Source organism: Elephantulus edwardii, unplaced genomic scaffold (assembly GCF_000299155.1).
Source record: "Elephantulus edwardii isolate Elephantulus edwardi_28Jun2011 unplaced genomic scaffold, EleEdw1.0 scaffold00106, whole genome shotgun sequence".
NCBI classification, from domain to species: Eukaryota; Metazoa; Chordata; class Mammalia; order Macroscelidea; family Macroscelididae; genus Elephantulus; species Elephantulus edwardii.
In genome coordinates this window covers 10,418,835-10,431,139 of record NW_006399856.1, presented here as the reverse complement: position 1 = coordinate 10,431,139, position 12,305 = coordinate 10,418,835, and the positions used below count along the sequence as shown (strand labels likewise).

Here is a 12,305-nt window from a genome sequence, read left to right as displayed (position 1 = left end):
ATACAGTGTAGTTACAGAACTATTATCCAAAAACTATATTTGACATAAATATAGGAAATAAAGTATTTTCACTTTTGATAAATTTAACTAATAGGATTCAAACCTCCAGAGCAGATGAGAACATTTGTATTCACCTACTTTATACTGAAGGCAGAAAGAAAGACCCTAAAAAAGAGGAGGATTGGCACAATGAGTGCAACAATGAACTTGAACCCAGGGGAGATTGTGAGGATGGTATAGGATAGAGCAGAGTTTTGATCTGTTGTTCATAGGGTCACTATGAGTCACAGTTGCCTTAATAGCACCTAACAACAACAACAACATACAACAGTAAAGGAAGCCCACGTTCACCGACTTCATTACTTTATAGAGGACTTTCGGTCACAGTGACTGAAAAATTCTTAGTCTTCTAAGTAGAACCGATAAATAGAGCAGGATATACTAATTGCTAAGCTAAACTCAACTGTACATCTTCTTCAAATGGAACCAGATCTAATCTCAACTTTTAACTAAACTTTGTAACAATTGTAGATAATGTTTTCAACATTCCACATTTTGTTTTCTTCCCCTCATTCTTTTGCTTCACACGATTCCACTTGTTCAGAGAATTCATAGAAACTCATTTGAGTATATAAAGTCATAACTGAAAAATATATAAAATTTGCACTGTGTACCAATGAGGGTTAGGGTCACTGCCCACCATCAAGGGCATCTAGTTCAGGATGAACATTAGGGGGGGGGGGCGTTACAATTGTATTTAGAGTTCTTTAAACAATCGTTCTTTTAGTAAGATACTGTGGAGACTTCAGGAGCCCTGGTATCACAGTATGTAAGCAGTTGTGTACTAACTGTAAGATGGGCAGTTTGAACCCACGACTCCCTGGTGAGAGATGTGATAGTCTACTTTGAAGATTACAGCCTTGGAGAACCTGTGGACCAGTTCTACTTTAACCTTTCAACCAAGCCAACCCAAACCCGTGTCACTGAATTGGTTCCAATTCACAGCAACCCTCCACCAGCTTTCTGAGGCTATAAACCTTTTTTTGGGAGGAGATTGTTCATCTTTGTCCCATGGAGAAGCCAGTGGATTTGAACCACTGGCCTTTGGTGAACAGCACAATATGTAACTCCCTTTGTCATCAGAGTTCCTCCCCGTAAGTCAGAATCAAGTCACCACCCACGGGTTTGAGTTTGGCAACAGACCTTTCACTCACTGAAGAGCATTGTAGCTAGCACCATTGCTTATTGACTTCTTTACTGCTTTACTGCTGAATGGATAACTTGTGGGCGTGGCCAATATCTTCATTTATTTGAGGTAATAAGGTCTTCTTTCCATTTCTCCACCCTGACGCAGCTGCTTACTATAAACAGAAGCGTTTAATGAAGTTGCCTTGCCTCATTAATTTTGATCAACAGGTTGCAAGAGAAAAATTGGAGGGAAAGAGAAAGGTGGGGCAGAGATAAAAATGATTCTGAGACAAGAAACATTGTTTCCCCCCCAATTGTCAATAGCCTCGCGCATAGGTTACCTTTTAATGGTATAGACCAGATCCTTGTTAATATTTAGTAAATGTTGTATGTGTGTGTGTGTGTGTGAGTATGAAAACTGACAATGTTGTAGTCTTTTCTACTTTTTTCTTTTTCTTGTCATTCCAATTATACCTTATATAGATGTCAACCCACTATTCTTTCCTCTCAAGTTAAGTCCTATTGTCAAAGAACTTGGGAAGTTTGAATTATTCCTACAAGCAATCTGTCAAATAGGACTTAGGAAAACTAAGAAAAACGTAGATTGTGCAATGGATCCTCACCAGACTATTACATACACTACTTCTCTATCAAGAGGCTTCCCATGTACCAGGGCACAGGTCAGAATATAAGAAAAGAAGAATGCAGGTTTATACGGCAACAAAAATAATCTCTGATTTTCTGCAGTATCTCCAGTCACCTTTTATCCCATCAAAATTTCATCTTCGTTCTTGTGAGTAGACTGTTTGCCTTGTTTGGTAGTTTTCTGGGACACCCTTTCACAAGAAATGGTTTCCTCTGGCGTAGGCTGAGAGCTCTCACTCTTTTATCCCCTCTGATTAGGCGATTCAGGGGTGAGTACCATCCTGAGAAATGTACTTGAGCAGGGCTTGGAAACACAAAGCAAGCATTTTATTGGGGGGGAAAGACAACTCCAAGTGACATGTGTAACCTTTTATCTTCAATACAGAAATATTAGGAACAGCCAGGGTTGTCAACACAGGAGAGTCCGCATGCTTCGTATCATCTTAACTGAGCTTTCCCCATGAGTGAGACGTGGTATTAATGGGGAAACCATAATTGGAGGGAATATATTTTTTCCTTTGTTGAAAGGACTCTCTCCCTTATAAACATTTCCCAGAGAATAAATCAGCTTGTCCTTTTCACCTTTCAGAACGAATGATTTCTTACACAGGTATTTTCAATCAGCTTTTAAATCTGAGGCTACTCAGATGCAAGCTGACAGCTGTAATTTCTTTTTCTGTGGAGAGGCTGTTTTATGTGTCACAAGTGTTCAATGCATGTTTTATAGGAGTTTATAATGTGGTTATGAAAGCCAACACCACAGACCAGAAGGCAGAGTGGTGCCTTGGCTGGCAACTGCCAGTACTGTCATGGCAGATATTTATCTTTTCCACTCAGGGGACAGCACTGAACGGTTCTGTAGTGAGGTTCAGACGGATGTCTGCAGGTCTTAAAGGACTAACTGGCTGATTTAACTTTAAAAGGGCAAAGAGAAAGAGTTCCACTCTCATGCTCCTCCCCACTCCCAACATTTTTTCCCCCCTTCTGTGACCTGGGCTAAGGTTGTCTGCCAACTCAAAGACAGACTGTTCAAATGCACCAGCTGTGGGATGAGTAATCTCCTCTCATGCAATTTACAGCCTCTGAAAAGCCACTAGTGGGTTAGCTATTAGTAGGTTCAGACTCAACAGCACTTAACAACAGCAACAGCAGCAGTGCATTCACTCCCCAAGTTACAGAAGGCGCAGAACTTCTCCCTTCTGTCCCTGGGTTTGAGTGTCTATCAAAATCAACTGGAAAATTTATAAAAACAGATTCCTGAATTCCATTCCCACACTTCTTGCTCCAGTAGATTGAATGTGAGACCCTGAAATAGGTGTATTTAAATAACATGCCTCTGGAAACTCTATGAACTTTGAAAAATGTCGGTAGTTGTAGGGGGAGCTTCACACCTTTTATTCATAGGGTCGCTATGAGTCGCTTGACTCAAAGGCAATCCACCACCACCACCACCACCACCACCACCACCACCACCAGTTTTTAGATGATTCTTGTTATTGCTGCTCCTGGGACCATGCTTTGTGAACTACTGCACTCACAGAAGTGTAGCATACTCCATAGGGGCTTGTGGTGCTAGCCCACGGACCACACCTCTTTGGGGGTTCGAATCCAACAGTGACTCCACAAGGCAACGATTGGCAATCCTCCTTCCATTTGATTTACAGTCTCTCAAAAACCAGTTGGAAGGTCAGCTGTGAGTCATTCGGTCCTCAACAGTGAGAGTTAAGTTTGTGCCTGTAAAACTGGATTATTTTAGAAGCCTGGTTGAAAGTTATCACATGACCATATATTAATAGTGAAATTTTCGTAGAGGAAATTCTTTTGACAACATTTTTATTAATTTCTTTTTATTGTTAGATATTTAGGTCAGATTTCAGAGCCTTTTAAAAAAAAATTATGCATTCGTGAAAATTATTTTCTGCTTCTTCCCTCCACCCACCAAACTCTTCTACCCCATGATTTAGCCCCCTCCCCACCTTCAGCCCCCCCTGCTCGTTCCTCTTTCCTCTTTGTATAGTCATACACATCTAACTGGTTAAACTTCTGTTTTCACAATAATGGTCTTTTACAGCATCTCTTCTTATACTTCTGACTTATTTCACTCAGTATAATGGTCTCTATTCTCTCCCATGTTATATTTTTTCCAAATTATTGTTCCTGAATGTTGCATAGTATTCCATCAGATGACTACCATTTGAATCTAGTCATTCGTTGATAGATATTTTGGATGTTTCCATGTTTTTGCTATTGTGAATAATGCTGCTATGAACATAAGTGTGCAAATCTCTGTTTGTGTCTCAGTTCTATCTACCTTGGAGTATATTCCTAGAAGTGGTATAGCTGGGTCATATGGAATTTCTATGTTCAGCTTTTGAGGATGCATCAAACTGCCTTCCGTAGTGGTTATATCATTTTACTATCCCATCAACAGTGTATGAGAGTTCCAATCTCTCCACATCCTCTCCAACATTCATTGCTTGCTGTCAAGCTTTGCCACTGCTGCCGGGTATGAGATGATATCTCACTGTTTGATGTGCATCTCTTTTATTGCCATTGATATCGAGCATTTCTTCCTGTGTCTGTTGGCCATCTGAAGGTCTTTCTCTGTGAAAAGTCTTTTCTTATATTTTGCCCTTTTGTAATTAGGTTACCAATCTTTTTCTGTTTTCTGCGTATAGCAAGAGTTTTACCACCTCTTTGCTGACCAGGATTCCTTTTCTTGTCTTCCTGCCCTAGCAGGTATTTCCAGTATAATATTGAATGGAGAGTAAAGAAAATTTTAAGAGATTAAGAAGTTAGTTTAATGCATGATTAAAATAATTAATAAGTATTGACTAAACGCCTTCTTTATGTTGAAAAGGCATTCTAGTGTGGTGCTCACTTAAGGGTGGTCTGTATTATACCCTGTAAGTTTACATTGCATTGTTCCGTAGATGGGGGATTTAACAAAACTTTGAGATTCATATACCATATATCTGGTATTTGGTAGATCTAAAAACTGTAGAAAACTCAGTTATGCCATCTAATTCAGTTCCTTGCTTTCAAGCAGAATCAAACTTGAACAAATCATTGCCATAGATGTCTGTCTTAGAGAAACTACCATATAACCCATTAAATTGCACTAATGTTGCTAGGAGTTACTTTCTGAATTTTTCAAATTTTAATTTTGATGACTCGAATCATGCCAAATTTCTTTTCCATTTGGACCTCACTGGGAATAGAAAGCTACCCTCCTGGGCGTGTTTACCATCCTTGTACTAAAAGTCCATCACAAAGAACCCCTAACCCTGGCACAACTGAGCCTCATCCAGTTGCATTTATCTTTTCTATTTGCTGATAATTTCCTCTCATAAAACTGTAGTTCTGGCATTGGGAGGGCCAGAGTTTTATATTTGTGAACAAAGCCTTTGCAGCCTTTTCCTAGGATTTAGATCTCTTCTCAAAAAGGCTCTGCAAGTAAATATTCTGGAACTTTGTGGGCTGAACATGTTCACGATTGTGCAAAGATTCATATATTTTGTCACCATGTTCAGTGTTTGACTTAGAACTTTAATACTCATGATTCTCACCTACTCTCACTGACAGGCATCACTTGCACAGGCTAGGGCAAGATCCTGTGTTGTTCACAGGGCACTATGAGCTTGGCTTGATGGCACCTAAAACCAAAACAACATCACTAGTATGGTTTCTAAATAGAAAGGCTACAAGTAGCATTTACCAAAATAACCAAAGTATGACACTGTAATATTTTTTACATAAAAACATTATTGAAAATGTTCCCATTTACACAAGAGTGGGGTTTGTTTGTTGGTTTTTTTTGTTTGTTTGTTTCTTTGTTTTTTAAAAACACACTATGATGTTACTTTTTTATGCTTAATTATTCAAACATGTTAATCAGATCAAAGTCAGGAGTTTGATGTTGGGGTAGGTCCCTTGATTTTATTGTCCTTCTATCCTGAGCACTATCTTGCAAATACTGGTTCTTGGTCACAAAAGCATATTTAGAACTGAGGAATCTTGAAGGCAGTGGACCGAGGCCCAGGGTAATGGATCCAACTGTAGCCTTAGGAAGGTTACAGCATTGAACTATGAGAACGTGTCTGAACAGTGAGCTGGAGAACCAGCAAAGCCTGACCAGAGTGACATGCATACACATGAGGGTTCATAGGCAGGAATCTAAACTCTGGAAAACTGATAAGGAATTCTCTTAATAACAGTAAATATTTATCTTGAGCCATTGATAGGGTAGTAACATAAGTAAATTATTTTATGACCCCTCAAAGAGTTCTTTTTTTTTTATAAATCAGCTCATCAAATACTCTTGATAGTACTGTGAAACAAGTCTTATCAGCCCCATTTAGCACATAGATGAATTGCATAATAGAGGTTGAATAAGTTGAAAAAGGTCAGAGTTTAATCAATTTTAGACACCTAAGGGCTTGTTTTCAGATGCCATCCAGTTGACTGTGAGTCATAGCAACCCGATGAACAATAGATTTGACCTCTGTTCTATCCTGTGACATCTTCTTCCTCTCTGTCACACTTAAGCCTATTGCTGCAGTCGCTGTGTCAATTTTTCGTGTTGATAGTCATCCTTTCTTTCACTGACCCTCCACCTTTCCAAGCACGATGTCCCTTTTCCAGGAGAGCCTCTAGCTAGCAACATGACCACAGTATGTGAGATGATCCTCACCATCCTCCCCTCCACAGAGCACTATGGCTGCACTTTTCCCAAGACTTATCTGTTTGTTCTTTGGGCAGCCCATGGGATATTCAATGCTCTTCTCTAACACTACAGCTTAAGGACTTCAATTCTTCTTCCGTCATCTTTACTCAACAAGAAGTCTCTGTTAGGTGCCCTCGAGTCAGCTATGACTCAGAGTAACCTTACTTGAATAGGATGAAACAGCCCAGCGCTGGACCCTCCTTGTAATCCCTGCTGTCTCTAGTCTGTTGTTGTAGCCACTGTGTCAATCCAACCGGTTAAGTGTCTTTCTCTCCTTTACTGATAGACTTTTTAAAGCATGATATCCTTTTCAAGGGTCTGACATCATTGACAATAGGTCCGAAGTATGTGAAATAAATAGTCTCCCATCCTTGCCGGTAAGGAGCACTCTCACTGTACTTCTTCCAGGATAGATTTGGTTGCTCTTTGGACAATCTATGGTGTGTCCTATACTCTTTATCATTACAATTCAAAGGTATCAATTTTATTTTCATTCATCTTGCTCATTTTCAAGCTTTCATATGCATATGAGGTAATTGAAAATTCTATGGCTTCAGGAGTTTTTAAAAGGAAAGGACACATGGAAGTGGTATTAACAAGAGATTTTTCCTAATTCAGTATGTCGTTAGATTTCTTCACTGCTGTTTCCATGGGTGCTAATGTGTGTCCAAGAAAAATGAAATCATTGACAACTTCATTCTTTTCTTTGTTTATCTTTCTATTACTTGAGTCTTGTTTTGAGATGCTACTTCTTTTAATCACTATTTTTCAAAAGAAAAAATATTAAGTTTAAAACAAAGTTTCTAAATAGTCAAAGGTAGTGAATATTAAAGGCAGAATTTGAAATGCAGCTTGGTGGCTTTAGCACCCATTCTTCTAACCATAGCACTTAATTGCAGTAGAGTAAATGGAAACTTGAGTTTCAATTGTTAAGTTATTACAAGGACTTGCATAACCTAGTTGGGTGGGCGGCTATGTCAGAACCATGATGGAAACCAGCAGTTAGAGCACAGTGAACAGACAAAACAACCAGCAAGGCTGACATGCTCTTCAGCTCTCATCTTTGAATTCCCTCTGAATAATGTTGTTGTTTACTGTCAAGTCATAAATGAGTCATTGCTAATCCTCAGGTGTGTTTTCAGGGGCTATCAGTCACCTGGGAGAAGACTGCCCATCTTTCTTCTGTGGAACAGCTGGTAGATTTGAGCCAACATGTCTTTGGATTGGCAGTGCAACTTTTTACCCACTAGGACACCAGATCTCATTTTTTCCTGCTTAGGGAAAGGAAATAAATATGCAGAACCTGGGGAGGGTCTGAACCTACTGGGAAGACACTGTTGTTAGTTGTTTATCAAGTTCATTCTAACTCATGGTGACCCAAGGTGCCAGAGAGAGGCTACATGTGTTCAGTAAGGAGTGAAGGATTTTAGGGGCAGGATGGAAAGTAGAGGTCAAGGTAGTGTGGATGGGATATCATCTACACTGGAACATAGTTAAGAACTCATACCCACAACTTTAGCACACAGCTTGGCACTGAATAGAAAGCAACTCAACGTGCACCATTTCCTTTTATTGTGATAACACCATATTGCACGTGACTAAGTAAACAGCATGTGTTTCTAGAAAGCAAATGTTTTAAAATTATCTTGCAGCAATCCTTCCGTCCAAGATTCCTCGGGGTGGCTGAACAGTTACATAATGAAGGTTTCAAGGTATGTTGCATTAAATTATTCTCCAAGTTGTTTCTGTCAGCATTGAAAACCAAAGGAAAAAACAAAGCAAACAAGAAACAGAATATTAAATAATCTTAGGGAATGAAGTAGTTCTAAATAAGGTTTTTCACCTCAAAAGTATAACCAACACAATTGAAATTTAAATAAGATACAATGTTAAAGGACTTATTTTAAGTTTTTGCAAAAATTACCACAGACCCAATAGACATTTCTTACTAAGAACTTAAAAATGTTCTTTAAGCACAAAGGAGACAAAGTTTCAGATGCATTTCCATATATTTTTTCTTGTTTCTCTGTGAGGTCATAGTGTCCAACTGGTACAGTGACAGGCAAAACTTCTCTGCAGTGAATATCTCTACCAAAAACCTGGTTCAGTCAAACAAAATTATTCCCAAGGCCCAGGGTGGGCCAGGAGCCAGGGGGCTTTTTTGATCTGATAACAGTGAATTCTTAGTTATAAATAATTCAGTATTTTTTACTCGACAATAGCAGTTACAATCAAGGATCTTGGAATTTTTTCTCTCACTGCAAACATTTTGAAAATATTGAAAATGACCCTACCTTTGGATTTTGATTCCAAGACTTTACTCAGGGCACCTGTTTGCTTTTTATAATTATTTGCTTCCTCCTTTGCTTAAATGACATATATGTCTTTGCATACTTATTTACTCCATTAAAGATTGTTCTCTCCCCCTGCTCCCCACTTTAAATGCAGCTCTTTGCCACAGAAGCCACGTCAGACTGGCTCAATGCCAACAATGTTCCAGCCACGCCAGTGGCCTGGCCATCTCAGGAGGGACAGAACCCCAGCCTCTCTTCCATCAGAAAGTAAGAACTGGATTGTCTTTGTCTTCTGAAACAGCAAAAGAAATAAAAGATTAATATTGGGAGCTAGGATGATATATAGTTCACCTCAGTGCAAATCTTTTAAAGGTCTTTTTAGTCAAGCAAATTCAAATAAATGTTTTGGATTAGAATAAAATTTCACTTTCATGAAATTTTTCATTACTATAGAGTACACCATGTTCATGGATAAATGGTGATTATGTACCCTCTTTCAGAGTATATTCTAGTAAAGATCCTTTCCTTGATGGACAACAACCTCTCATTGAAGGCATGAGAAGGCAGTGCAGTATTTAATATTTAATATTAGCACATTACCACACACTTAAATTGATGACTGTGCTTAGAAACACATTTTTCTGCCGCCATTTGCGGCAACGTGTTAAACATATTGTTGTGTATATAACTGCTTATTAAATATAACATTTATTACCTGCATCTTTCTGAAGTTGAGCATCAATGAATTAATTTGTTGCACACTTAGAACACGCCATAGACTACAGGAGCCCTGTAAAAATGTCATCATTGCATTTCCTCTTCTGTTACTTTCTACAACCATATTTGTTATCATGCCTTACCAAAACATCCACTGTAGTCACATTGATTCCAAATCGACAGAGTCACCATCATTTTCCGAGGATGTAAATCTTTATGGGAGAGACTGTTGATCTTTCTCTGTTGTGGCAGCTGGTAGATGTGAACCGCTGGCCTTTTTTTTTTAACAGTCAAACCTGCCACTCATAGGTAGATAATAATTAGGAGAGAATGCTCAGCTTGTCTAGTATATTGTTGTTGTTGGCTGCCCTCAAGTTGACTTAGAGACCCAAGGGGCAGTGGGTCAGAACCTTGCCCTGTCCTGTGACATCCTCATCATCTCTGATATACTTGAGCCCATGATTGCAATGACTGGGCCAGTCCATCTCATTGAGGGTCTTCCTCCCCTTTGCTGACCCTTCGTCTTTTCATGTGATGTCTTTTTCCAGTCTGCTAAATGGTCGGGTCATACCAAACTTATTAGCATCAAGAGTCCAATCATTATCAAATGAGTGAAAAATGGCATTGTGTTCAGACTTTAGCAGGTTCTGAAGGATGCTATAAGCTTAGACTTTGCAAACAAAAAATGAGCATTTCCTTGCCATCTTTGGATACTAAACATCTCCAAGAATATGTAGCAATCCAGCAAAAGACATGATTTAATTAAGAATCAGATAACTTACCTTCTCATACCACCGCATACCCCCTGTCAAGAAGCCTGTAAAAAAGTAGAGCTGGAGTGGATGAGCTCATATGTGAAGGACCTTCCAGCAGGAAAAATGACTTCCTTGTGAAGTAAATCTACACGTAGTAATTCACCAGTTCTGTCTTTGGATAGATAACATTTGAAAAAGAAAATAGTCATTTCTATCCTATCATACTTCCCCCAGTGGGCTTTCAAGAATATAAAAAATTATAATCCCCAAATGAGTATAATTTGGAAATCTGGTTTGGAGCAGACAACTGGTCACCGTCCACTCTGCGTGTGCACTTGATTTTTTAGTGTCTAAGAGGATGACTTATGTTAATATTTTTTCTGTTTTTTAAATATTCATTCATTCATGCACACATTCCTTCTTCCATTCTCCCCTCAATTGCCCCTTGTCAGACTGTTTATGTTAGCATTTTAAAAAGTAATTATAAAATAAACACCGTCAACTGCAAGGTTTTATGTATTCTGTTTACTCTTCCAGGTTGATTAGAGATGGAAGCATTGACCTAGTGATTAACCTCCCCAATAATAATACGAAATTTGTCCATGATAATTATGTCATTCGGAGGACAGCTGTTGACAGTGGAATTGCTCTCCTCACCAATTTCCAGGTATGTGTGTGTACATATTTAAGATACAGGCTCCATGGATATTTAATTTCTATGCCTCTCTTAAGAATGCTCTTCAACATATCCACACCTACCTCTCTCTCCTCTCACCTTAGCTCTGAATAGAGAGAAATTTGACAATAGAAATTAGAATAATGGAGCTGACAAAGAGGACTGCAGTCCAAAATGAGACAGTAGGTAATCAAGGAATTGAAATTCTCAAAAGACGCTGATAGCTATGGTTGGTTGTCTTATGACCCACACAATTGTCTGTGTAAAAGTGATCATGAGCCTGCAGTGGAGAGACAAACTTGTATTCTATTGTTTCTAAATGAAAGTCACTATATAAAAAGCAACGGGTTAATGATAATTGAAATTCCAGATGCTGTACACGCAGCTTGTTCAATTCATAGGAAATGATTGCATTTCATTGGCAGAGTTGCACTTGGGCATAACCCACTGCTCTTTCAAACTCTTAACTTTCTGCCCATCATGATTCATTTTCCCACTCAGTTTCCGTTCCCATTACAGGTTGGTGAGAGAGAGAATTAAGCTTATTCATGATCAGTTCTGAAATGCAGGAACTTGTAAAGAAACATTTCTTTTCATTCTGTAAATAGAAGCCCTGACTTTTCCCCACTCTCTTGATGAATGAACATGCCATAGGAGTTCCTGATGTCATTCCCACTGTATTTTCAGGTGACCAAGCTTTTTGCTGAAGCTGTGCAGAAGTCTCGCAATGTGGACTCCAAGAGTCTTTTCCACTACAGGCAGTACAGTGCTGGCAAGGCAGCATAGAGAAGCATCGCTCCCAGCTCAGCCCCTACACCAACCCAAGTCATGTTTATCTAAAAGGAAGACAATCCCAACTTTGGTTTCCAGAGACAACTGTCAGTACCAAACTTGATTTTCGTTTACTCTGTTATGCCTTAATATTCTGTATTTTTTTCCCTTTCATTTAAACCATTGTCTGTCATTCTTTCAAAATCACATTCTTAGTGCTTATTCTTTATCCTCTCTCGGTGACTGATTTTTCATAAGCTTCCTCCATCTACCAGTGCCTTACTTTTAGATAGACTAAGCTTACCTACAGGCTTTTTGCAGCTGACTTTTTTATGGTGCTGATTGCTGAGGCTCAAGCTGCAAAAAGTTGCTGTTCCATCTTCTAAAGTCCATGCAGGCAGTCCCTCTGTTCCATGGTACATCATGTTTGTAGGCAGGTCAGCACAGGTGCATATGGTTCTTATTGGAATCAACAGGAATTGGTTAGAACGTGAAAAAAACTCAAAGCCGTTCCAGCAATTTAAAAAACTGCA

At 39.0% G+C, this 12,305-nt stretch overlaps 1 protein-coding gene across 1 annotated transcript in view; it reads left to right on the top strand.

Annotated features, from left to right (window-relative positions):
• Positions 1-11,969, top strand: part of CPS1 (carbamoyl-phosphate synthase 1, mitochondrial) — a 140,463-nt gene extending 128,494 nt beyond the window's left edge. Inside the window, exons 35-38 of the mRNA XM_006891930.1 lie at positions 8,212-8,271; positions 9,008-9,120; positions 10,863-10,992; positions 11,689-11,969. Of these exons, the coding sequence (XP_006891992.1) occupies positions 8,212-8,271; positions 9,008-9,120; positions 10,863-10,992; positions 11,689-11,787 (402 nt within the window). The 3' untranslated portion in view covers positions 11,788-11,969. The remainder of the gene's footprint in view (positions 1-8,211; positions 8,272-9,007; positions 9,121-10,862; positions 10,993-11,688) is intronic.
• Positions 11,970-12,305: the final 336 nt, after the last annotated feature.